The sequence below is a fragment of the Sorex araneus genome, chromosome 3 (assembly GCF_027595985.1).
Source record: "Sorex araneus isolate mSorAra2 chromosome 3, mSorAra2.pri, whole genome shotgun sequence".
Taxonomy (NCBI): Eukaryota; Metazoa; Chordata; class Mammalia; order Eulipotyphla; family Soricidae; genus Sorex; species Sorex araneus.
In genome coordinates this window covers 174,021,184-174,048,439 of record NC_073304.1, presented here as the reverse complement: position 1 = coordinate 174,048,439, position 27,256 = coordinate 174,021,184, and the positions used below count along the sequence as shown (strand labels likewise).

At 47.8% G+C, this 27,256-nt stretch overlaps 2 protein-coding genes across 2 annotated transcripts; both read left to right on the top strand.

The window, feature by feature from the left end:
- The first annotated feature begins 9,130 nt into the window (after positions 1-9,130).
- On the top strand, positions 9,131-10,219 carry LOC101553332 (olfactory receptor 6M1). Its single transcript, XM_012931864.2, is given in 3 exon segments — positions 9,131-9,536; positions 9,539-9,764; positions 10,138-10,219. Coding segments are annotated over 3 exon segments (714 nt in total).
- A 15,893-nt stretch (positions 10,220-26,112) lies between these two features.
- LOC101553064 (olfactory receptor 6X1) lies at positions 26,113-27,049 on the top strand. Its single transcript, XM_012931863.2, is given in 3 exon segments — positions 26,113-26,272; positions 26,275-26,682; positions 26,685-27,049. Coding segments are annotated over 3 exon segments (933 nt in total).
- Positions 27,050-27,256: the final 207 nt, after the last annotated feature.

Here is a 27,256-nt window from a genome sequence, read left to right as displayed (position 1 = left end):
GAGAGAAGCAGCTATGTTAACCCCCCAGTGCCAGTCCCAGCCCAGGGGTTCCTGAGAGGACCACTGACCTGAGGGAGTCTGAGAACCAACAGTTGTAGACACCAGCCCTGATCACGTGACGAGCAGCACCAGAAATTCAGCACTCCACCTCGCTCAAACAAGCACCAGGAAAGGTGGGAAGCGAAGGGGTCAGCTACAGCAGCGGATGAGGACAGAAGCCGAAGGAAGGCCTCAGGGGCATCAGAACTTCCAATGCAACCTGAAGATGACTTCAGAGAAGTGAGACTCTTAGTGTTCACTGAACTGAGTAAGAATTGAAAGAACATTTGGTGGGGGAAATGAAAGAGCTCATCCAAACAGAACTGAAGGAGTAAAGGAATACAAGGAGCAGAAGCCCAAAACCATCTCCATCACTTAGAGGACATGGTACATGATGTCACAAATAAGAAGAGTTTATAGGAAAGAGGTTTGTCTGGTTTGGGTTTGGGGCCACACCTGGGGTTGCTCAGGGCTTAATCCTGGCTCTGTGCTCAGGGATTACTCCTAGCTCTGTGCTCAGGGCTTACTCCTGGCTCTGTGCTCAGAGCTCACTCCTGGCTCTGCTCAGGGATCACTGCTGGCTCTGTGCTCAGGGATCACTGCTGGCTTTGTGCTCAGGGATCACTCCTGGCAGTGATCAGGAAACATGTGAGGTGCTGGGGATTTAACTAGGGTTAGCCATCTGAAAGGCAAGCACCTTACCATCTGGACTATCTCTCCAACCCACAAAAGAGATTCACTGTCACTGTCATCCCGTTGTTCATCAATTAGTTTGAGCGGGCACCAGTAACGTCTCTCGTTGTGAGACTTATTGTTACTGTTTCTGGCATATCCAATACGCCATGGGTAGCTTGCCAGGCTCTGCCGTGCGGGCACAATACTCTCAGTAGCTTGCCGGGCTCTCCGAGAGGGGGCGAGGAATCGAACTTGGGTCGGCCGCGTGAAAGGCAAACGACGCCCTACCGCTGTGCTATTGCTCCAGCCCACAAAAGAGATTATTCTCTTTAATGAAGAAAATTTGAGAAAACTGAGGGACAACATTAAGAGAAATAATCTCCAAATTATAGGAATTCCAGCAGGAAAAAAAGAAGGGGAAGATTGGGTAGTGGGAGAGATGATGGAAGAACTTTCCCATGTGGCTGCTCTATCAGTGATGAATTATGTAAACAGATGCTTTGCACTGATATAAGACTCACTTTGTCTTGATTTACACAGAATGGGATGGCATGTAAGTTCAAAGGCAACAGGATAGGGCTGGAGCGATAGCACAGCGGGTAGGGTGTTTGCCTTGCACACGGCCGACCCAGGTTCAATTCCTAGCATCCCATATGGTCTCCCGAGCACCACCAGGAGTGATTCCTGAGTGCAGAGCCAGGAGTCAGCCCTGAGCATCCCGGGTGTGACCCAAAAAGCAAAAAAAAAAAAAGCAACAGGATATAAAGTGCTGTCTTTGTCAGTTTTTAAACTTAATACTTATCAAAATGAGTTTAAAATATCAAAATAAATAAGACAATGAAAAGACACTACCTAATGGTAGAAAATATTTCCATATAATACATTAAATAAAGGGCTAGTTGAATGAGAGATGTGAGCTGAAAGTGGATAAAGGACCAAACATGATGGACTCTCAGCATCTGTATTGCTGTATTGTAAACCATAATGCCCAAAAGGAGAGAGAGAGAGAGAGAGAGAGAGAGAGAGAGAGAGAGAGAGAGAGAGAGAGAGATTGAGTGTTGGGGACAGGCCTAGGCACCCTCTGCCTCTGTCCCTGTAAACAGGGACTTGGGTGAGGAGGGGGCCTAGGCACTCCCTACCTTAGTTCCTGTAAACAGGAATGAGTATGGAGAAACGTGGCATGAGGGCGAGTCATCCCCTGACAGCCAACCTTGACAGGCGGCCAAAGGGCCACCATGCTCTGGCGGCCAGCCTGGAAAGGGGGTTGAAGGGCCACCGTGCTCTGGCGACCTGCCTCGAGAGAAAAGCTGAAGGGCCACCATGCTCTGGCAGCTGGACTCGAGAGGAGGCTGAAGGGAGGATTGGTTCATATCTGCCATGGCCATGCTCAAGGCCACATCTGCTTTCCCATGTTTCTCAAGGCTGAAAGAAGGAACCGAAAAACAAGTAATATTGGCAAAAATAAAGTTGCCTGCACCGCTTGATTAATAATGTTTATGCCACTTATGTAACCTGCTGATCATTGCTAAGCTAAGACTATATAAACCCGCTTGGATTTCAATAAACTTGCTGTATGCCGTATATTGCATGCAGTCCTCCCTAGCCCACTCAACTCTCATTCCCTCTCTCTGGCCGAGGTTCAAGTTGGCCGCGCAGGCTGCAGCAATTGAGGAACAATTGCCTGCCATAGAGACAGGTGGGAGCAAGGGCAGGGGGCAGAAAGGATATGGAGGAGATTGGTGGTGGAAAATATACACTGGTGGAGGAACGAATGTTGGAACATTGTATGACTTAAAGGTAATCACAAAAGCTTTGTGATCAATAATATATAAATAAGGGCTAGTATCCATGATACAAAGCACTCTGGCTCCATTCCTTCTTGTTGGGCCCTCGTTCTGGGGTTACATTATGCCAAATAGAACCCGAGGAGAGTGTGATGAGGCTTTTACTTCTGGTAGAACTGAGCCCTGAGCAGCCGTGCTGATGCCGTGGAATTGTCCTGAGCCTTGTGTCCAAGAAGCTTTAGAGGCAAAACGGTATAGTAGAGATGGCATATGTATTTCTATGTTCATTGCAGCACTGTTTACAATAGCCAGAATCTGGAAAAAAAACAGAGTGCCCCAAAACAGATGACTGGTTAAAGAAACTCTGGTACATCTACACAATGGAATACTATGTAGCTGTCAGAAAACATGAAGTCATGAAATTTGCATATAAATGGATCAACATGGAAAGTATCATGTTGAGTGAAATGAGTCAGAAAGAAAGAGACAGACATAGAAAGATTGCACTCATATGTGGAATATAATGTAACTGAGAAGTACAAGTTGGCAACGATGCAACTTCTGGCAGATATCCCTCTGGACTTAGTTACTAAAATACTAAATTACAGAAACCCAAAACTGAGAGGCCGCTAAGTGTGGTCACTCGACCTCATACCTCTTCATCCTCAGCAATGGAAAACATATTATCTAATGCTTCCTTTTCAGCAGGTCTGACTTTAGGGGAGAGACTCTCCAAACAATAATAGTGAGTTTTGTTGAAATATTGTATGCAATCAAAGTGAAAGTAAAGTGAAATTTATTAGTTACACAGGCGGGGGGGCTAGGGGTGGGGGGCTAGGGGTGTGAGGGTTAGGGGTGTGGGGGGGCAGGGTGGAGCTATACTTGGATTCTTGGTGGTGGAATATGAGCACTGGTGAAGGGATGGGTATTCGAGCATTGTATAACTGAGATTTAAACCTGAAAACTTTGTAACTTTCCACATGGTGACTCAATAAAAAATTTAAAACAAACAAACAAACAAACAAACAAATAGGGGCTGAAATGGTTAGTACAGCCAGGAAAGCATTTGCCTTGCATGCAGCCAAGCCAGATTTGATCCCTGGCATCCCATAGAGTCCCTGAGTGCAGAGCCAGAAGTAACCCCTGAGCATCACCAGGTGCAACCTGGAAAACCAAGGAAAAAAAATACACCAAATATGGGCTGGAGAGCAACAGCACAGTGAGGAGGGCATTTGCCTTGCACGCAGCTGACCTGGGTTTGATTCCCGGCATTCCATAGGGTCCCCAGAGCACCACCAGGAGTGATTCCTGAGTGCATGAGCCAGGAGGAACCCCTATGCATCACCGGGTGTGATCCCCCCAAAAAATAAAATAAAACGGGTTGGAGCAATAGTATGGCAGGGAGGGGGTTTCCCTTGCATATAGCTGGGTCCAATCCTCAACATCTTCTATGGCCCCATTCACCACTAGGAGTGATTTCTGGGTACCGAAATCAGGAGTAACCCCTGACAGGAGGAGTCCCCTAAAAAAGCAAAACCAAAATAACCTAAAAACTTACATTTATTTCAGGCCTTGTACACTGCCAGGCTGCCAGGGTCTTGGCAGCTTTGTTTCCTTCAGGGGCGTCTCTTCTTTCTGTAAATAGCAAGTGATGCCTCTTCGGCCCTATGTGTGAGAGTAGGGCGCTCATTACTCACCCCTGAGTACTTGGATGAGAGCAATGAGAGTCTGATACTCCACGGGGTGGCGGGGGGGGGGGGGAGCCAGTGGTCTCAGACCTGGGCCACAGCTGGCCCCACTGTCCAGCCTCCCTCAGCTCTCAAAGGCCAGAAGTCAGGCTTATGTGTATCCCTTTCAGATTTAAGAAATGGGTTGGGGGGTGGGGCTGGGGCCATAGCTCCTGGGAGGGTGTTTGCCTTGCACGCGGCCGACCTGGGTTCGAGTCCCAGCATCCTATATGGTCCCCCAAGCATCACCAGGGATGTTTCCTGAGTGATTCCTGAGGTTGGCTGCCGATCTGTGCCAGCAGGTCCCCTGAAGTAAGCAGGACTTCCCTCTGAGAGGGAATTCTTGAACTAGCCTCCCCAACTCTGTGAGTTTGTCCTAAATATCACAGCTGGTTGGCTGTCAATTTTTGATTTAACCTGCTCACAGGAAGTTGTAAAAATGGTATGTTGGGGGCTGTATAGTAGAGCGGGTAGGGCATTTGCCTTGCATGCGGCCGACCCAGGTTCAATTCCTCTGTCCCTCTTGGAGAGCCCGGCAAGCTACCGGGCTTGAATCCAGTGAGCCTCTCTTAGCATTTTGATTTGTAGTTTCCCAGTTGTGACACTAAACTCTTTTTCATGGGTCTGCTGGTTATCTGTATGCTCTCTTCCTGGGAAGGAAGTCGCTCATCTTGTGGAAGCAACCCGGAAATTTACTTCTCTTCTCTTCCCAAATTCTAATGTTTTTAATTTTTTGTTTGTTTGTTTTTGGGTCACACCTGGCAATGCACAGGGGTTACTCCTGGCTCATGCACTCAGGAATTACTCCTGACCGTGCTTAGAGGACCATATGGGATGCTGGGAATCGAACCCGGGTCGGCTGCGTGCAAGGCAAATGCCCTACCCTCTGTGCTATCACTCCAGCTCCTGTTTTTTTTTCTTTTTAATTTTTAAAAGCTATTTTGTGATTGATCTTTGTGAATGTTGGGACCCGAATAATAGTACTGTGGGAAGGCATTTGCTTTGCATGTGGCCAACCCATATTTGATCCCCAGCATTCCATATGATCCTCAGAGCACTGCCAGGCGTGAATCCTGAGTTCAGAGTCAGGAGTAACTCCTGAGAATCACCGAGTGTAATCCAAAAAGCCAATAAAAGAAAAGAATGGTCACACCGTCACTGTCATCCCGTTGTTCATCAATTTGCCCAAGCGGGGCACCAGTAACGTCTCCATTGTGAGACTTGTTACTGTTTTTGCCATATGGAATACCCACAGGTAGCTTGCCAGGCTCTGCTGTGAGGGCGGGATACTCTTGGTATGGCATGGCATGACTCCAAAGACCAACTGGTGTTGGCGTGGATGTGGTAATAATAAGACCCTCCCCTTCACTACTGCCGAGAGAGATGCCTGGGTCAGTACTCTGTAACATGGTATGGAGTCTTCTCAGAATAAAAATAGAAGGGTACAACTGGTATCAACAGGATGGTATTATGACAGTGTCGCCTAGAATGGAAATCACTACAGATGCACTCTATCATCACTGATCAAACACTCATAATTATACAAGTGATATTATAGATCATCATGATTATGATAAAACACTGACTGTTTCAAACACGGGGCACAGGAGCAAAACGTGACATGCATTGAAACATGTATAAGCCCCTGCTCCTGAGACACAGCTGGTGGTGAAATGGCTGATACTTCAAAAAATTATTTTAAGTAGCTTAGAATTCATTTCAATACACTGTCAACATGGACTGGAGCAATAGCACAGCAGGTAGGGCTTTTGTCTTGCCCGAGGCCGACCTGGGTTCGATTCCTCTGTCCCTCTCGGAGAACCCGGCAAGCTACCAAGAGTATGCCGCCCTCATGGCAGAGCCTGGCAAGCTACCCGTGGCGTATTCGATATGCCAAAAACAGTAACAAGTCTCACAATGGAGACGTTCCGGTGCCCACTCGAGCAAATCGATGAATAATGGGACGACAGTGCTACAGTGCTACACTGTCAACACTATTTTTTAATTAAGGGTTTAAACCTAATGAAAAAGAACATAATAACTTAACTCCGGATGAATACCTCTAACAAATAAGTGACTGCCAGTGAGAGTAAAAGGGAAGGGAGAGGAGGAAATTAAAAAGCTACTTAATTTTATTAACTGGGAGGCATGTCGAACAGATGGAGTGAAGGCTATTCCCAGCTCGCTGCGTGAGGGCCACTGCTGGCTATTCTCAGAAGTGAGGGGGCTCTGAGGCTCTGAGCTGGGCCGCAACTCCCTCTTACAAAGCATTCATTCCCTCCAGCACTTTGGTCTCCTTGGACCAAAGTTTTTTCAAGTTCTAACTCCCTGAGGCTGGAAAGTAGGTCTCTAACTTTTTCTTTAAAGAAAGGAGGCACCCAAGAGGGTCTCCCACGAGGTCTTAACTTTTTACCTCTGATTAGTTACTTCAACTTCAACATTCTGTGACTGCAGTACTAATGATTAATATGTCATGCACAGTCCCAGGAGGCGTTCCACAGGCAAAACAAAAATTCTTACAGGTCTGCAGCTCTTCAGGAGTGTGGCCACTTTAATGGAGACATGACAATAGTACTTCCTGGAGGAAGTGGCAAAGCAGGTGGCTCAAAAGGCGCAATGTGGTAATAAATGAACAGCTGTGAGTGCATAGACAGTGGCAGGACAGAGTCTCGGGGGCTGAACCAGGATCCTTCCACCGACTGAGCCAACTCAACAAGGGATGCGCTGAACCACAGCTTATGGGGGCTTCAGCCTCCACAGGGCCAGGTTCAGAGACCCCTGGAAGTCTCGTCTTGACCATCTGCGGTATTGAGTAAGTCCGATCATCCGGGAGGATCCACAGAATGCTGAGAAATTAAAGGAAGCCAAGGGAAATGGTGGTTCCCACACAGCTGAGAGAGCCCTGAGAACCAGAAGCAGCCGGCCCTTTCTCGGAGGCTGCATGGAACCCAGGTCAAGGGCCTGCTCTCATCGGTCCTGCCTGCCCGCCATCTGGATTCCTTGCCAGCCCAAGCACTGCTGTGATGTAGAATCGCTTCCTGTCAAACACATAGGAGGAGCCTCAGAGTGAGAGGCACAGGCCATGGAAAAGAAAACACGGAATAGATAACACACATCTTCATCTCAGCACCGGTCAAGACTGAGACTTTTCAGTGGACATAAGAAAAGATCTGAAGGGCTGGAGCAAAAGCACAGTGGGTAGGGCGTTTGCTTTGCACGTGGCCAACCCGGGTTCGATTCCCAGCATCCTATATGATGTCCCCTGAGCACGGCCAGGAGTAATTACCGAGTGCAAAGCCAGTAGTGACTCCTGTGCATCGCCAGGTGTGACCAAAAAAGAAAAAAAAAAGGAAGAGAAAGAAAGAAAGAAAGAAAGAAAGAAAGAAAGAAAGAAAGAAAGAAAGAAAGAAAGAAAGAAAGAAAGAAAGAAAGAAAGAAAGAAAGAAAGAAAGAAAGGAAGGAAGGAAGAAAGGAAGGAAGGAAGTGACAGGGAGGGAGCTATTGCTCCAGCCCCCAGACCAAGAAATTTAAAGAAATGTCTTTTAAAGTACTATTACTACTACTACTACTACTACTACTACTATTATTATTATTATTATTATTATTATGGCACTTTGGGTCACACCTGGTGATGCTCAGAGATCACTCCTGGCTCTGTGCTTAGGAATTATTCCTGGAAGTGCTGGGGGGATGGGGGGGCCCTTATGGAATGCAGGAGATTGAACCCAGGTCAGCCACATGCCAGGAAAATGCCTGGCATTTTCATCACTGTGGCCCCCTAAGCTCCACTATTAAAATCAACAAACCAAATTATTTAGCTGCACTGAAATCCAGAATGTCTCTCAGAAGGAGAGAAACCACTAGGTATCTATAAGAAATTTACTGAGCTCTCAAGAAGAAAGGTCTAGAAGAGAAAAGAAGACAAAACCCTAGCACTGTAGCACTGTCACATGATGGGGTGTGCGGCTCGCGCCTACCCTTCCCACTGGCACCCTCTGCAGTATAGAAGAGAGGAGAAGACAAAACCCTAATTATGAAAATTCCAAAGAAAACCTTCATGTGTGGGGTAAATGACGATGAACAGAATTGAAGACCATGGGGCCAGAGCAATAGTACAGCAGGGAGGGCATTTGCCTTGCATGCAGCCAACCCAGGTTCTGTCCCCGGCATCCCATCTGCTCCCCTGAGCAACGTGAGGAGCGATTCCTGAGTGCAGAGCCAGGAGTGATCCAGGAGCAATGCTGGGTGTGAGCCCAAAAGCCACCCCAAAAAAAGAATTTTTTAAAGAAATGAAGATCAATGCAAGATACCATTAAAAAAAAGTCACCATTTTTTTTCACATACCAAGTCTTTAAGTGAAGAAGTCCAAAGGGCTAAAAACAGTTGACAGGATCTACTTCTCCCAGACAAAGCCCCTGAGGAAAATGCCCTCCTTTAAGGAGAAACACGACAGGCTTCAACCTCAGAAGGAACCGAGCTCAAGGGTCAGACTCTGTCGAGTCAGTGAAATGCATCAGTCACAGGAAAAAAAAAAATCCACCTGAGGGCAGTGCGTCCATTCAACAAGAGTGATGGGGAAAGTGAGCAGAACTCAAACACCCCCTTCCTGTCTCAAATGCTCTCTGCACCCACCGTCTCATACTGCCATTCAAACCCTATCTGCCAATCTGCAATCTACATTAACCATGGGAGAAACCCAGAGTTCCCCAGGAAGGGCTAGGGAAGGATGCTTTTAGACATCGCATTGCAAGGAACAAACAAAATCACAACCACCTCACTTCTGTCTCCTCCAACACAGCTTCCAAAGCATCACTGTCACAGCGGTGGAGAGTTAGATGCCTGTTCACGCGGCTTGGCATCCTTTGTACCATTTCAGACACGGCTTCCCACATGGCCTTGGGTGCGATGGACACCCGGAATCAGACCACGGAGTTTATCCTGACAGCCTTCCCGGCCCTCCAGAAGCTGCAGAGAGCCCTCTTCATGGTCCTCCTGCTGACTTACCTGCTCACGCTCACCGGGAACTTGGTCATCATCTCCCTGATATGGGCCAACAGTCGCCTGCAAACACCAATGTATTTCTTCCTCAGCAACCTGTCCTTCTTGGACATGTTATACACCTCCACCGTGACCCCCAAGATACTGGACTGCCTCCTACAGGGCAGGAGAAGCATCTCGCTCGCCGGCTGCATCACCCAGACATACTTCTTCTTCTTCCTGGGGACGGTGGAGTTTATCCTCCTGGCTGTGATGTCCTTTGACTGCTACGTGGCCATCTGTAACCCCCTGCGCTACACCATCATCATGAACAGCAGTGTCTCCTGCTGGTTCTGGGCTGCTAGCTGGGCTCTTTCCTATCCGTGCTGTGCCCCACGATTATGGTGTCCAGGCTGCCTTTCTGTTACCAGGAAATCAGACACTTCTTCTGTGACCTCGCCCCCCTGCTCCAGGCGGCCTGTATCAACACACATCTCATCGAGATGATCAGCTTCCTCCTGTCCACCCTGGTCCTCCTGACCTCGCTGTTCTTTACCATCACGTCCTATACCTACACCTTTCTTCACAAGAGAACCTGAGCCCGCTCCGGGGGAAACTGTCAAGATTGAGATCGGTGAGTTCCCACCCCTGGACTCTGGAGGGACAGGGGCTTGAAATCCACATGGACACGTGGGTTGGATGAAAATGTTTCATTCCACATCAGTGAGAGACATTATAGTCAAGGGTCAGGGAGGCAATTCAGCCATGGAGACAATGTTCTCGGCACTATGACCAGCCTCTCTCACTCACAGGCTATCACAGCGCTGTGAAAAAATGCTCGTTAAAAAAATCTGGACCTCGACTTGACTCTCCCTCAACTCTTCTCTCTCGCTTTTTTTTTTGTAACTGGAGCAATTTTCTCATCTGGAAAGTAGAGGAAGTCATTTGTGCTTTTGTTCTTCTCTTTGTCTTCGGGGAAGTTGGCCCAGAGACACCAAGATACGAAACCACTCGTAATGAGGAGCAGACGTTACTTATGTTCTACCAGAGGACTGGCCTGCATGTCTGCTGCCTCACGTAACTCATGCAAGATGGGGTCCTGAGTGGAAAAAAGCTTAAGCCCTGTCATCGATAATAGTGATCATGATGATAACAGTCCTAGCACTGTCGTCCCATTGTTCATCGATTTGCTCGAGTGAGCACCAGTAACATCTCCATTGTGAGACTTGTTACTGTTTTGGGCATATCAAACATGCCACGGGTAGCTTGTCAGGCTGTGCCATGCAGGTGATACTCTCTGAAACTTGCCGGGCTCTCTGAGAGGGTTGGAGGAATCGAACCCGGGTCGGCCGCGTGCAAGGCAAATGCCCTAACCATTGTGCTATCGATCCAGTCCACATGATAACAGTAACAGCCCCCCAAAAAAGAAGAGGGATAACAGATCTTAGGGTTGTTTGATTCAGTGTATTCCAACAGCCTTGAGAAGCTGCTATCAGCTTCTCACAGAAATGCAAAGGGGAAGAAAGTCGGGGGGGCGCAGAAGGTCACCCCCAAAACACTGTCCTTTCTCCGCACCAGACAGTTCCAATTCACACACAGACCACACGTCAGCATTGCAGCAGCAATAAGAGGGAACGGTGTGAGAGGAAAACTGTTCACAGAAGGATCGATGACCCATAATCAGAAAAGTTACTGCAGCTTAAACAGGACGCCCCTCGTGTTCAGGACTGTCCTGACTGCAGTTTGCAAAAGTGCAGCTATTGATGAAAGTGCTGGAGTGTCAAGTAGATGGACATTTCTCGGGTTTTTCATCTGCTGTAGTTTTGTCTTTTTCTTTCTATTCTCATTACATCAGGCATACTGCCCTATAAATTGTGGTAGTGGTAGCTGGAATCTTTTTTAAATGAAGGAAATTTTGGGAGGAGTGTTCGTGTGTACATATGTGTATGTTTTTGGTCACACCTGGCAATGCTCCAAAATTACTCCTGGCAGTGCTCTGGGGACCCTATAGGATACTGGGGGGTCGAATCTGGGTCAGCTGCGTACAAGCAAATGCCCTACCTGCTGTACTATTACTCCCACCCTGAAGGAATTTTTTTTTAATTTTATTGAATCACCGTGAGATAGTTACAAGCTTTCATGTTTGGGTTACAATTACAATGATCAAACACCCATCCTTCCACCAGTGCACATTCCCCACCACCAATATCCCCAGTATAAGCCCCCTTTCCCACCCTCCCTGCCTCCATGGCAAACAATATTCCCCATACTCTCTCTCTCTAATTTTGGGCATGATGGCTTGCAACACAGACACTGGGAGGTCATCATGTTTGATCCATTACCTACTTTCGGCACACATCTCCCATCCCGACTGATTCCAGGGATTTTTTTTTTTTTTTTACAGAAAAGAAAACCTTTTTCAGGGGCCTGAGCAATAGCACAGCAGGGAGGGCGTTTGCCTTGCACGCAGCCGAGCCAGGTTAGATTCCCAGCATCCCATATGGCCCCCTGAGCATTGCCAGGAGTAATTCCTGAGTGTGGAGCCAAGAGTAACCCCTGTGCATCGCTGAGTGTGACCCAAAAAGCAAGAAAGAAAAAAGAAAAAAGAAAGAAAACCTTGTTCAAAGGCCCAGCAAAAGTCACTGCAGCCTGGGCTGGTCTCTGGCAGCTAAGCAGAATAAACAACCTGTACCCTGAACAGCACTTGGGTACCAGCTTGGGCCTGGGTGGGCCTGGTCGGAGTTTCCATCCAGACTCCTGCCTACAGGGCTGGGGCTCAAGGGGCAGAGCCTGTGGCCTGTCTGTGGGGCCCTAGGCTTGGTCTCCGTACTCCAACAAACTACGCTTCCTGGAACCCCAGAGTAGCCAGTCCTGTGTGGGGCTGAGAACTAGGTACCAGCCACCCTACAGGAACCAAAACAAACCCGAGCCCTGGGCCCTTCCTCCCTGGGGTGCCATGTGAGGCTGAGGCCCTCCAGGTCCCTACAAGCCCTCACCCCTGAGCTCCGGGGCGCTGGCTGCTAAGGCAGAGGGAATTTGCAGGAGGGGCTGCAGGTAGAGCTAGGGTCAGCCCGCCCTGCTCCGCCCAGACTGGCTCTGAGGAAGTTTCTTAACCCCACGTCCCCATGTCCCCCTCACCCCGCCAGCACCCCCGCAAAGCTATCTGCAGCATGGACCGCGGGTGCAGAGGTGGAGGCTAGGGCCGGAAACTCCCAGGGGCTTCGGGGGCGGCAGAAAGGCCAGGGCAGAGGCATGTGTGTGACCCCAACGGCTAGAAAAGGACCCTCCGGGCCCTATTCCTGCAGTTGGGCACCGGTTACCCGAGCCCGAGCCCAGGGGCGCGTCCGTTCCGCCTCTCTCCGCCCTCCCTGGGGCCTTTGCAGCGCGTCCCGGAGCTGGAATAAGCCTCCTGGAGCTCCTGTTGGGCCCCTTCGAGCGCAACCCGCGGGTCCGCGCAGGGCGCTGCTCGACGGCGTCCCCTACAGTCCTTCCCGCAGCGACGCAGCCAGGCCGGGGCGGCTGGGGTCCCATCACCGCCCGCGTCAGATTCCTGCATTCCTGGGCTCTGGGAGAGCCTGAGGCTGTTTCCATAGGAATCTGCGGTAATTGGGGTTTGGGTTTGGGGGTTGTTTCGTTTGGGATTTGCTTGGTTTTTTATTTTTTGTACATTTGGGTTTATGAAAGCTTTGCAGGAACACTTGCAAAAGTGTTCATATCATAGATGTGAAGCTTACCTATCACAGACATACAGTCTATATACACAAATAATGAATACATTGGTATGTATGGAATTTTTGTTGTTGCTTTGAGGTCACACCCAGCAGTGAGCATGGGATGACTCATGGTGGTGCTTTTAAGAGTAGATGCTGTGGGTGCCGGCTGGAACCAGATTTGGCACGTGCAAGGCAAGCTCCTTACCCCTGTATCTCTCTCTGTCTCTCTCTGTCTCTCTGTCTCTCTCTCTCTGTCTCTCTCTCTCTCTGTCTCTCTCTCTCTCTTGCTCTTGCTCTCTCTCCCAGTACATATGGAATTTGTGTGGATATACATTTTAAATTCTAAAATCAAATTTCTGCATTTGGAAGAGTCCCTGGGCTGTGTGTGCTAAAGATGCCTCGACTTAGGGCTGTTCTCGTAGCAAGTATCTGACCAGAAACATTGAAAACGGGGAGACTGTGCGTGTGGGATCCTGGGAAATCTGTGCCTTCTTCTCAATTCCACTGTGATCCTGAACTGCCCCCCAAATAAAAATATCCTGGGATTCATGTTAAGAAAAGTATTTTTCAAAACATAATTGGGATGACCTTCTAGGTCAACACTGATCAATATTAACGACATGATATTATAAATGTCACAATTCATTTAAGAAAAAGGTATATTTCTGTGCAGCAGGGATAGGAGGAAGAAACTGAGCAAGCAGCTTAAAGCTTATCTTTCATATGAGGGATTTACTAGCTCATGTATGAACTTGATAAATAAGAAAGAAAATAAGAGTTGGATGCCAAATCTCCCAAAGGTGAATGCAGAGAAAAGCCTTCGCACCGACACGCTCCCTTGATTATCCTGGCAAAAGGCTGGTTACTGATTATGGTTTTCTGAATGTATTTTTCCCTTTGTAGTTTCAGATCAAGTCTTCATATCTTACGGAAAAAGTGTTTCAAGTTTTCAAAAGAGCCATTATTGTTTCAGATACTGCCTGTCTGGCCAAGGGTAAGGGATATTCTAAACAAAAACCTCTGTTTTCGCCTAAAACTCAAGAAAGAGCCAAAAAATAAAAATTAAAAAAATAAAGTAAAAAAACTCCTTCTAAAATATTACAACATAACCAGAATATTGTCCAGGTCGTAAGTCACTAAGTCCTTCAAAAGTGTTTGATCCATTCACTGTATCCATCATTCCATTTGCATACCTCATACTGTTACTGTCACTGTCACTGTCATCCTGTTGCTCAGCGATTTGCTCGAGCGGGCGCCAGTAACATCTCCATTGTGAGACTTGTTGTTACTGTTTTTGGCATATCGAATACACCACAAGTAGCTTGCCAGGCTCTGGTGTGTAGGTGAGATACTCTCGGTAGCTTGCTGGGCTCTCCAAGAGGGGTGGAGGAATCGAACTTAGGCTGCATGCAAGGCAAATGCCCTACCGGCTCCAGCCCACATACCTCATAAAAGCACGACAATTCTACGTAGGGATCATGATGCATCTCAACCAAAAGAGGTGCAAAAAAGTCAAATACCTTTAATGCAGCTGCAAAGATAAAGAACTTGCACAATTCCAATTAAAAATTTGTAGGCAGACCATTCCAGACACAGCTGTCCAGAAAAAAGCCAGGGTGACTTGGGGACACACAGAGTTGCTTCTCAGGGGTCTGTGTGATCAGAGGTCTGGCGCTTCCATCCAGCCGGAGCCCCCCACAACGGGGCATAGGTACCAACATTTACCATCCCTTGGGGCATCCTGCCAAAAGTTCCCAGCATGGCCTTTGAAGAAGGAAATTCTTCCAGTCTGGAAATTATAAAACGTTCTTCCTAAGCTGAGTGCTTGTGTGCCTTTGTTTCTGAGGAAATTCAACCCAGTTTCATGTTCAATGATCTCTTAAAGAAAGCAGTCCTGAATTTCTAAGTTTGGAGGGGCCAAACATGGGCCCGAGGAGCCCCATGGCCCACGAGGGCTGCTGCTGCCGGGGAAGCCGAGTCATGCTCAGCAAAGGTTGTCTGGCCAAGGGCCATTCCCAGGAGCTTCTGGGCCTGAAGCTTCTTCCTGCCAAGTCCTTGGGATGTGGTCGTCTCCTGCCCAAACACATCCTCCAAAAACATCCTCTCTGGCTAATTTCACTCTCCTTCTCCACTCCCTACATCAGTCATTGTCCCCCTCCCTGCAATCTCACGATTCTTTTTTTTTCATGTGTCTGCCAATTTGCAAAATAATAAAACTGAAAAAAAATTTATGGTCAGCCTAACAAGAATTCTCACACCCCAGAGCTGCCTAACAGCCACGACCTCCCCACCAGAGGCCACTAGAAGTCAAATGTGCAGCTCAGGGTGGTGTGGGAGCTAGACTCCGGCACTGGCAGGGGGAAGAGGGGGGATTGACAATAAGCCACACAGGGGCAGAGGTCACTGTGCCCTCTGAGAAAAGGTCACTGTGTCCTCAAGCCCAGAAAAGGCTTTTCTCTGCACTCACCTTTGGGAGATTTGGCATCCAACTCTTATTTTCTTTCTTATTTATCAAGTTCATACATGATCCAGCAAATCTCTCGTTATGAAAGATAAAGGAAGTTGAGGCAGGAGGGGGAAAATCCAGGGCTCAGACTGCAGGCAAAAGCTCCGTCTCCCAAACTCACAAGGTCAGCTCGTGATGTGGGGCATGGGCCTCTGCCCTGGCAGGTCTGGGGTTCCAGGAAGGTGACCCCTGTGCCAATACCCAGCTCTCAGATGGGTGTCTGATGACTGTCCCTTCCGCTCTGACCGCTCTGGACTTCTGCATTCGAGTTGTTTCCTTCTCCTCCAGGCTTGCGGGGTCCCCAAACGCCAACTCCAAGACTATGTTTTCTGGGTTGAGACCTCTCGTTTCAAGAAACTAACTGACTCGTGTTGCCCAGGTGACCCATTCTGTGTCTTAGTTTCCTCAGCCACAAAACAGAAGTCAGGGGGCTGGAGTGATAGCATAGCGGGTAGGGCGTTTGCCTTGCACGCGGCCGACCCGGGTTCAAATCCCAGCATCCCATATGGTCCCCTGAGCACCGCCAGGAGTAATTCCTGAGTGCAGAGCCAGGAGTAACCCCTGTGCATCGCCAGGTGTGACCCAAAAACCAAAAAAAAAAAAAAACAGAAGTCAGGGTGTCCTGGTGACCGCAGAGGGGTGTCGTGAAGATGACATTGATAAGCAAGTGTCTGGTGGGTGGGCATCACTTTGCAAATGTGACCATCTGTGTAGTTAATTTTTAAATCTGTCCTCGTCCTTTCATGTATTGAGAATGTCATGCAATAGTCTTTATTTTTTTGCTTGGAAGAGTTTCTCCTTCCTTCCTTCCTTCCTTCCTTCCTTCCTTCCTTCCTTCCTTCCTTCCTTCCTTCTGATGCAAAGATGGCACCTGAGTTTGCAGTCTCAGCAGAAGCAACAAGGGGGGCGGGCAAAGAGAGAGAGAGAGAGAGAGAGAGAGAGAGAGGGAGAGAGAGAAACTGCTTAGTCAGCATGATGGTCTGACCCTGTGATGGGGCAAGAACCTGATCGAACTGATGCAATGCGACATGGAGAACTTTCCAGGCTCCCTTTGCATCCACACACCATTTCTCTTTTCCCCCAGATCCAAACATATCACCAGCCACCAGGTCCTTCCCTCAAGTCCGTCCTCTCCTTCCCAGAGTGCAGGAGCAAGGGCAGTAGTCATCTGGCTCCAGAGAGGGAGCACAGAGCCAACCCTGAGCCCCGAAACTAAGCTGGTCCTCAGGGTTCTGAGAAGCACCATGATTTCTTTTCCCCACGACACGGCTCCTCACTCAGAAAAAGCTTGAAATGAGTCAGCTGGTAGCCAATAGTTTCATCTTTTCTTTGTTTGAAGGATGGATTCAGACTTGCCGTGGGCAGTCTGTACACTGGGAAAGACATCTTTAAAAAAAAAAAAGAGGGCCCGGGTTCGAATCCCAGCATCCCATATGGTCCCCTGAGCACTGCCAGGAGTAATTCCTGAGTGTAGAACCAGGAGTAACCCCTGTGCATCGCTGGGTGTGACCAAAAAAGCAAAAAAAAAGAGGGGGTGCTGGAGCAATAGCACAGTGGGGAGGGTGTTTGCCTTGTACACAGCCGACCTGGGTTCAATTCCCAGCATTCCATATGGTCCCACGAGCACCACCAGGAGTAGTTCCTGTGCCTCACGGGTTGTGACCCAAAAATAAAAAATAAATAATAAATAAATAAATAAATAAAGGGTGCTGGGGAGATAGCTCAAAGGACTGGTTATGCATGCCAGAGGCCCAATTTGACCCCTAGCTCAGCATATGGTCCTCTGAGCACTGCAGAAAGCTTTCCCCAAATCCTGTGCTAAGTGTAGCCCCCAAGCACTGTGGCTATGGCTCCAATCCCTGCCCCCAAAAGCCTGAATTACAAATACAGACGAGGTAAAAATTCAACTTAAATGAAGAGAAAATAGTCACCAGTTGTCATCTTGAAAAGCAACAACAAAAAAACTAATTTATTTCTTAGTTCTGCTTCTACCACCACATATTGTAGGATGACATTGCTTTGTCCTTTCCCCCCTTGCCACAAGGAGCTTAGGTTTTTCCCGGTCATACCCATCAAGGTGCTCCCGAGTCACTCCCATTTCTTTGTTTATCTGTAACCACTTCTCTATGTTCTCTTCCCCAAACAGTTAATCAGCTTTTCCCCCTAATGAAACTGTTAATTTGTAAGGTCAGATCTTTCTAGGACACCAGAACTTATATTGTAAGTTAATATTGCCTTTCTCCTCTCCTTGTGTCTTTTAAATAGTTTACTTTAAAGCAATGTCCCTTTTGTATAGACACAAGAAGATAAATATTATGCTTTTGTAACTTGAGATTTAATTGGCTTCGAATACTATTCATTCCCGGGCATCTGCTTTCTCCACTTAAGCCTCAGTTGCCCTCAGTTCCTAGCACCCCAAAAGCAGGGTCCCGACGAGGGACCGGATGGACCAAGGGCAAGAGGTGAGTTATGTGCTACCCTGGCATCGAGATGGGCCTGGACAAAGTGCCTAATTCTTTTTTTTATTATTATTATTATTTTTAATTAGTGAGTCACAGTGAGGGTACAGTTACAGATTCACACATTTTCGTGCTTGTTTTTCCCTCATGCAATGTTCGAGAGTCCATCCCTCCACCATTGTCCATTCTCCACCACCAATGAACCCAGTATCCCTCTCACCCCCCAGTCCCATCCCGCCCACCCCACCCCACCTCTGTGGCAGGATCTTCCAATTTGTTCTCTCTCCTTTTGGGTGTTGTGGTTTGCAGTAGGGGTATTGAGTGGCCATCATGTTCAGTCTCTAGTCTACCAAAGTGCCTAATTCTTAACTATAAGTTAAGAGCTTGATCATGGACAAATGCTGTCATGATCTAAAAGTAACAACAAGACTAGGACCCTGCTAGGGACAGGAAAGACAAATCTGGCCTGAGAACTGTAGTCTGAGATCAAGATGGCCCCAGAAGAGCAATTCTATAAGCTTAATGCATTTCTTACTATGTCCATACAAAATGATTAATATTATGAATGCTTATATGTTTGCTGGACAAGAAGAGAAACACACCTTGGGTGGGTGGTCCTGCTGAAAGAGAATCTCTCTTAGAAGCAGCATCGCCTGAGGGAAAGAACTTTACCCCTATTGATTGTGACCACACCAATGTGTAAGCCCCAACACATTGGGGGTGGGGGGCGAGATCCAGAGCCAGGAGAGAAGAGAAGCAGAGAGACAGGAGAGAATGGAATAAATGGCAACTGATCAATCAACCGGTTTGGCCCTTGCTTCCTCCTCCATCTGCCCCATCTAGCCCAGCTGGAGCAGCCCGGGACCACTGCCCCGAAACCCAGGGGCAGCCGACGGGGAGAGCCGCTGGGGCTCTCCCTGGCCGTGCCCCCTGGCAGATATTTTTTACAACATATTTCTGGCTCTGAACAATTTATATCTTATCCCCCACACACACACTGTTGGCAAAGTACATTTTAAAGCTAATGCTTCCTGGGGCTGGAGCGATTGTCTCACAAGTATGGCCTTTGCCTTGCACACGGCCAACATGGGTTCGATTCTCAGCATCCCATATGTTCCCCCAAGCACCGCCACGAGTAATTCCTGAGTGCAAAGCCAGGAGTAACCCCGTGCATCACTGGATGTGAAAAAGAAAAAATAGTCAACGCTTCCTACAACCTGAATGGAACTGGAGAGGGCCAGGTTAAAGAAAGTGAGTCATAGAGAGAAGGGCAAGCACTGGGTGTTCTCACCCCTCTGTGGAGAGTGAAGCAATGATGCAGGGGAACAGTGGCCAGCAGAGAGAGCCCAAGATTCTGCCAACAGAATGGAGCATGGAGGGAAGGAAAGAGACTGAACTGGGCCATAGGGTCAGCGAGGAAGGGACATGGACACTCTGGAGAGTGGGATACAGTAACACTGCAAGCCTAAGACAGTAGTACTAATACTGTTGTATATTAAGGTACTCAGTTTTTTTTGTTTGGGGTTTTTTTTTTGGTGGGGGGCACACCCTAGGATGCTCAAGGGTTACTCCTGGCTCTGCACTCAGGAACCACTCTTGGCAGGGCTCGGGTGATTATATGGGGTGCCAGGGATCAAACCCAGGTCGGCCATATGCAAGGTAATGCCCAACCCACTGTACTATGGCTCCAGCCCCTCAAAGCTTATTTTAAAGTTATACTTCTGTGTTACAGTCTCCGCCGACAACTAATCACACATCCTCTCTCCATCAACTCTGTTGGAGACCCTGTGAAAGGCCCCTTGAGTTTATCAACACAGATAATTCTCAAGAAAATCAAATGCAGTCCTATTCTGTTCACTCCCTCCATACCTGGCCCTTTTTCATATTATTAAACAAGCTTTCTACTTTGATTCAATTCCATTCATCAGAAGCTGCTATCTAATTATTAAGAACATACAGATTTCCATCTTTGGGAGGAAACAAGAAATTCTTAGTCTGAAACACTTAACATCCTGGCTTCTCGCACAGTGATTAATTAGATTAGATACAGGGATGCTCAGTACCAATTAGAACTTAGAAAACTGTACATTCCTGAGCTGGAGTTAGCAGTGAACTTTGAGAGAGAACTTTATGACCTCCTGGGACTCTCTGAAGCACCTCCAGAGAGACCAATGTCCCAGAGGAAGCAGAAAAGGGCCTGGCTAACTAATCTTATTTGGAGAGAAGAAATCTTGGACTACTGTGAACTGATCTTAGTCCCTTTTAATCCTAAAGGCCGAAGAAACCTTGACATTTCTTGAAAGTTTTATGAAGAGAAATTCAGAGATGCATAAATGGCACTTGCCTTAAATTCTAGAGAGATTGATTCATTTTCCCAATGCACAAAGGACCAGGAGGCTGTTCTATTTTAAATAAACGGCCCTTATCTTGAGGTCTGCTTTCAGTCTACTCCTGGGCCAGGACACACCTCAGGAGGAGAAGTACCGCCCTGGGCATCATTAGCTGTAAGCATTGTTTAGTGCTGGGAAAGAAAGAGTTCTATTTTAGGTAAAGCAGCCGACCTGGGTTCGATCCTTGGCATCCCATAGGGTCCCCTGAACACTGTACCAGGAGTGAGCCCTGAGCATCACCAGGTGTGGCTTGAAGACAAGCAAACAAAACCCTGAAGACAAGAATATGGCATCTACAGAGAACTGGAATGGGTTAGCAAACACCCCCGTCCTCTCTTGAAACCAGCCATGCATGTTATCCGCATGAGCTACATCCTTCTTTCACACTGTTTGGCATTCCTCTGGGTCAGGAGACTGTTTCTAATGGGTGTGATCCTAAACATCCTGTAATCCCTAGCATTGCTCTGGGTGTGACCCCAAAAACAAACAAACAAACAAACAAACAAAGGGGGCCAAAGTGATAATACATCGGGTAGAGTGTCTGCCTTGCACCCGACTGACCTGGGTTCAATCGTTGGCATCCTATATGGTCCCCTGAGCACCGCCAGAAGTAGTTCCTAAGTGCAAAGTCTTAAGTAACCCCTGAGTTTCTCTGGGTGTGACTCAAAAATAAAAACAAAAAAAGGAGAGAGAAAAAGAAAAAGAAAGTTCACAAGGTTTTTTAGGTGCTCACAACAAACAGTACTCTGCTACCTGATTCCCGCCACTGCCCTTTCTTTCCCCCCCAGAGCCCTCCAGCTGTCTCTGTCGCATATCGCAATCCTGGGTGGGGTGGGTGCCAATGCAGAGTGAGTTTCTTCCAGAGAAGAGGGACTCCGAATCCTATACTCGCCCAGTGGACAGGAGCACGGGCTCTGTTTGCAGGAGCCGCCGGTAGATCCCCAGCACAGCAGGGGCCCCCAGCTCATGACCAGGCACAGCCCTGCTAGAGCCCCACACAATGAGAAACACAAAGCATCAACCAACAGGACCAGGAACATGCCGGCCCTCTGCCTCCCTTGCGCTATTGTGTCCCATCGAAAATTGTGTACTTCCTCTCACCAAGACTGAGACAGAATCCAGGGAAGAGTATCCTCAACATAAAGGCAATCATTTTCCTATTTCCTAGCAAGTTTTAGCATAACAAAGCAAGTCCTTAGGTTGTGCTTCAAACAGGAAATGTGTGCTCACGGAGAAAGATTCTGAGGGTGTCAGGACAGAGCTCAGAGGTCAGGGGACCAGGCCTTGAATGCTGGGGTACCTAAGTCTGATCCTTGACTCTGCATGGCCCCCAAGCTTCAGTGACTTTAGCTCTGAAGGTCCCTAAGTACCACCAGGGTGGCACTGCTTAGGGGGTACCATCTCTGCTACTCCCCTGGCAAAAAAGGGTTCATCAGGAAGGAATGTTTTCCTAGGATTGCATGTTCCTGGATATCCAATTGCTGACCTTTAACATTTACTACTTTTCACTTCTTTAGATTAGTGTCTCCAGATCTCTATTACATACATTAGGAAATTCTTTTTGTTCGCCCCTGATTTAGCGGAGTGGGGAAGTTTTCATTAAGACTTAGTTTATTTCCCTATTCAGCTCCCTAAGCAATCTTATCCATTACAATTGGAATGATTTTTTTTTTAAGTCTGCTTCTTAAAAATGAGTCTAATTTGGAATTCAGAAATGGAGTCTTTTAGAAAAACATCTGTTCTATTTTCTAAGTTGTATTTCACCACTAATGTAAATTAGCAATGGTTTTTAGGTATACAATCAGTGTGTATATGTGTATATATGCATTTCTATACAATACAGATTTCTTAAGCCTATCTGTTATATGAAAGAATTTTTTGGGGCGGCTGGAGAGATTATACAGAAGTGCTTTTGCCTTGTATCGCCGGCTCAATGCCCAGCATCTTATGTGGTCCTCAGAGCCCTGCCAGAAGTGAGTCCTGAGCATATGAGGTTGGCCCAAAAACACCCCAATTTTTTTCTTCCCTGTAGGAGAACATAAAATAACTCTCATGAGCACAACTACTCTTACAGAAACATACCACTATAAGCACTATCCATTGTTTAAAAACATATGGATTATCAACCAATAATCCACATTTAAACTGAGTAGTCTCCAAACCTTATATGAGTGTGTATGTGGTGGTGGTGGGGGGGAAATCACTGGTCCATTCCTCAAGTACATTTAATGCTTTCAAAATCCATTAACAGCTGCTTTCAGGGCTCAAGGAAGGATGTTTGATGTGGGGGGAGGAGGAGAAAGGGACGACAGGAAGGGACCGAAGGTCTGGCAGACACTGAGATGGAGCCAGCCCCGGTTCCTGTGCCTAAGTGTGAGTATGGGGACCAGAGTGATAGTACAGTGGGGAGGGCATTTGCACGCGGTCAACATGGGTTCAATCCTCGGCATCCCAAATGGTTCCCCGAGCACTGCCAGGAGTAATTCCTGAATGCAGAGCCAGGAGTAACCCCTGAGCATCCTAGGTGTGACCCAAAATAAACCATAAATAAACCAGCAGGACCGTCCTGTCATACAGGAAGAAAGACATTCACGACATTAGCAACTATCACCCGATCTGTCTGTTGTCCATCGTCTACAAGTTATTCATTCGAGTCATCCTGAATAGGATTGGCAGAACACTAGATGAAGGGCAACCATGCGAGTAAGCTGGGTTCCAAAAAAGATTCAGCATGATCAACCATATCCACACGGTGACCAAGCTCATTGAGGTTTCACAAGAGTTTAAGATGCCACTCTGTCTAACATTCATTGATTTAAAGAAGGCCTTTGATTCTGTTGAGACTGAAGTGCCATCAAAGTGTCATCAAACTCTAGCCAAACAGGGTGTTCAAACTCAATACATTAGGATCCTCCGTGAGCTGTATTACAGATTCACCACCAGGATCTCACCATTCTACAAAGAAGTGATCATCGACGTAGAAAGAGGTTCGGCAGGGCAACACCATTTCACCGAAACTCTTCAGTGCCACCCTCAAGAACATCATGCGATGACTGAAATGGGAAGGAATGAGAGTGAAGATAGATGGTCAGCAACTACACCACCTCCGCTTTACAGATGACATAGCTCTCATAACACCAAATATCAGCCAATCGGCACGAATGCTGGCCAATTTCGACTGTGAGTGTGGAAAGGTCAGACTGCAGCTGAATCTCACAAAGACAATGTTCATGAGAAACAGACTAATTCCTGATGTTCCATTTACCCTCAACAAAACGAACATCTCTGAATGCAGCAATTATGAGGGCCCAGGTCGAGAACTCAACATGACAAATGACCTGGCACTTGAGCTGCACAAGAGGAAGAGAGCAGCATGGAACGCCTTCAAGAGCGTCGAAGAAGTGGCTAAGAGGATGAAAAACCTCTGGCTCTGGGCACATCTTTTTGACTCCACCATTCTTTCTGCACTAACATATGCCTCAGAGACCTGGGCCCTATGACAACAGGATGAGAACACTATTCTGGTATCCCAAAGAGGAATTTAAAGAACTATGCTTGGAGTATCACATTTCAGGAATCCCAAGTTCTGACCTCCATCGACGATCAAGAATCAGGGACGCTGTCTCATTTGCCAAGGCGTCAAAAATCAGATGGGCCAATTTTATTTTTTTTTAAACTTTTTATTAAATCACCATGTGGAAAGTTACAAAGTTCGCAGGTTTATATGTCAATTATACAATATTCAAACACCCATCCCTTCACCAGTGCCCATATTCCACCACCAGAAACCCCAGTATACCCCCACCCCCACCCCCTACCCCCTACTGTATAACTAATGAATTTCACTTCATTTTTTCTTTACCTTGATTACATTCCATAATTCAACACAAAACTCACTATAGTTGTTAGAGTTTCCAAGCAAGAGAGACAGACCTACTACATTTGATAATTAGTTTTTCATTGCTGGAAATGAAGAGATATGTAGCCCCACTGCTACAAGTACATAACTCTCGCTCTCTCTCTCTCTCTCTCTCTCTTTTTTTTCCCCTTTTTCCTTTCCCCTTTTTTTTTTTTCCTTTTTCCCCCTCATCCTCCTTCCAGCGCCTCATAGTATGGTGTACGCCACGCCGCGTCGGCCAGCATGAGGCTTTTGCTTAGTTCACAGTCCAGAGAGCTGGCTGCTACATTAAAAACCTTCAATATTTCAACAAAAACTTACTGTTATTATTTGGAGTTTCCCCCCAAGTCAGACCTGTTCAAAAGGAACCATTTCACATTGTTGACAATTATAAATGTTAGTTTTGGATTTCTGTATAAAGTCCAGGGAAAATTCTGCCAGATGCTGGAACCCCAATTCCTAAAGCTATCTCTGGTTCCCGCTCGTTCCACATCCACCGGCTCTGCAGAGACATGGGCACCCGGGCCGAAAACCCGGCCGGCCGGAGCAGAGCCCCGGCCCTGGCGGGGGCTGGCCCTGTATCCCGCAGCTGTTTCAAGTTCAAAGCACACATTTTTTTTTTTCCTCGCGCCAAAAGTTCATACCTTCTCAACGGACCCACAAAATGTCGGACACCACACCGTCTCCCAGAGGGGAGAGAGACCAAGAAGGAAGGTTATTTCCTCCATTGGCCGGCGTGGGGCAAAAGCTTAGTTCACAGTCTCCATACACGGGTGCAAGCATTTGCTGGAACCCCAATTCCTAAAGCTGTCTCTGGTTCCCGCTCGTTCCACACCCACCGGCTCTGCAGAGACATGGGCACCCGGGCCGAAAACCCGGCCGGCCGGACAGATGGGCCAATTTTAGTAGCAGAATGGGAGACTAACACGCAAGAGTAGTAGAGATAAGAACCAGGAGGTCTGCCCCACAGCTTGGGAACTGGCCTCACTTGCTGGAGGAAAAGGCAGCTGAGATAGAGAAGGGAACACCTAGTAGAGAATGTTGGGAGGACCCATTAGGGTTGAAAGCTGCATGCCAAAAGTAGACTATAGACCAAACATGATGGCCACTCAATGCCTCTATTGCAAACTACAACATCCAACAGGAAAGAGAACAAAAGGGAATGCCCTGCCATAGAGATATGGTGGGGTGGTGGGGTTCGGGGTGGGGGTTGTGGGAGGGATACTGGGAACATCAGTGGAGGAGAATGGGCACTGGTGGAGGGATGTAAACGATCACTGATCACTGTATGACTGAAATGCAAACATGAAAGTTCATAAGTTTGTAACTGTACCTCACAGTGATTCACTAATAAAAATTTTTAAAAATAATAAAATAAAAATAAAATTTTAAAAAATCAGATGGGCCAGACACATAATGTGATTTAGAGATGACCACTGGACTAGAGCTGTTACTGACTCGATTCCACAGGACATCAAAAGACAGCATGGCCGCCCACCTACAAGATGGTCAGACTTCTTCGTCAAGACCCTGAATGAACAGTTTGAGGCTCTTCATGTTCCTGGAGTGAGCAGATGCCATTGGGCTACACTAACACGTGACAGGGATAAATGGAGATGTTACTGCTGCCCACTTGAACATATCAACGAACAATGGGATAACAAGTGATACAGGTGAAACAAAAATAAGTAAAATAAATAAATAAATATGTGTAGGGTTGGAGCAATAGTACAGCAGGTAAGGCATTTGCCTTGCACAGTGCCAAACCGGGTTCAATCCCCAGCATCCCATCTGGTCCCCTGAGCACTGCCAGGAGTAATTCCTGAGTGCAGAGCCAGGAGAAACCCCTGCACATTGCTGAGTGTGACCCAAAAAGAAACAAACAAACAAAAAAAGTGTGAGTCTGAGCAGCTCATCTCTGCCTGTTCCCCCAGTGCCATTGCCATGAGGAATGGCACCATCATCACCGAGTTCATCCTCCTGGGCTTCCCTGGAGTGCAAGGGCTACAAGCCCCCCTCTTCATCGGGATATTTCTCGTCTACATCTTAACCGTGGTGGGCAATGGGCTCACCGTGGCCATAGTCTGGGCTGAGCCCCGGCTCCAGACCCGATGTACTTCTTCCTGTGCAACTTGTCCTTCCTGAAGATACGGTACACCACCACGGTGCTCCCGGAACTTCTAGAAACATTTGTGGTGCCCAGAGCCGTCATCTGCATCCGCTACTGCCTGCTGCAGGCCTTCTTCCATTTCTTCCTGGGTACCACTGAGTTCTTCATCCTCACGGCCATGTCTTTCGACTGTTACCTGGCCATCTGCAAGCCCCTCCGGTACCCCACCATCATGACCAGCTGCCTCTGCCTGACACTGGCCCTCAGCTCCTGGGGCATGGGCTTCGCCATCATTTTCTGCCAGATACTGCTGCTCATGTGCTTGACCTTCTGCAGCGACAATGTTATCAATCACTTCTACTGTGACATGGGTCCCATCCTGAGCGCAGCCTGCATGGACACTGGCCTCTGGAGCTGCTGGGTCTCTTGGTGGCCGTACTGGTGATCCCAGGCTCCCTCCTCTTCACGGTGGTTTCTTACCTCTCCATCCTGTCCACCATCCTACGAATCCCATCGGCCAGCGGCTGCCACAAAGCCTTCTCCACCTGCACCTCGCACCTGACCATGGTGTCCCTGTTCTACGGGGCCGTGCTGTTCATGTACCTGTGGTCCATGACACACTCCTCCTTCCAGATGAGTAAGGTGGTGTCGGTGCTGAACACCATCATCACAACCCTGCTGAACCCCTTCATCAACACCATCAGGAACAAGAAGGTGAAGGGCGCCCTGCGGAAGGCAGTGGCCTGTCCAAAGACGTGCCCCCTGGAGTGAGAGAGGCAGAGAGACCAGACAGTCCTGCAGGCGTGAGCAGGGGGCTGAGGGATAGCAGGGAAGGGAGCCCAGGGGAGCGTCTGTCAAACCCCAGAGAACCTCGGGTATGCTCCCTGAAGCTGCGGAAGCTCCCACACACATGGAGAGCCCCAAATTCAGTCCCTTCTCTCTCACAAGCTTCCAGGGGGACCCACCAAGGCAGCACAC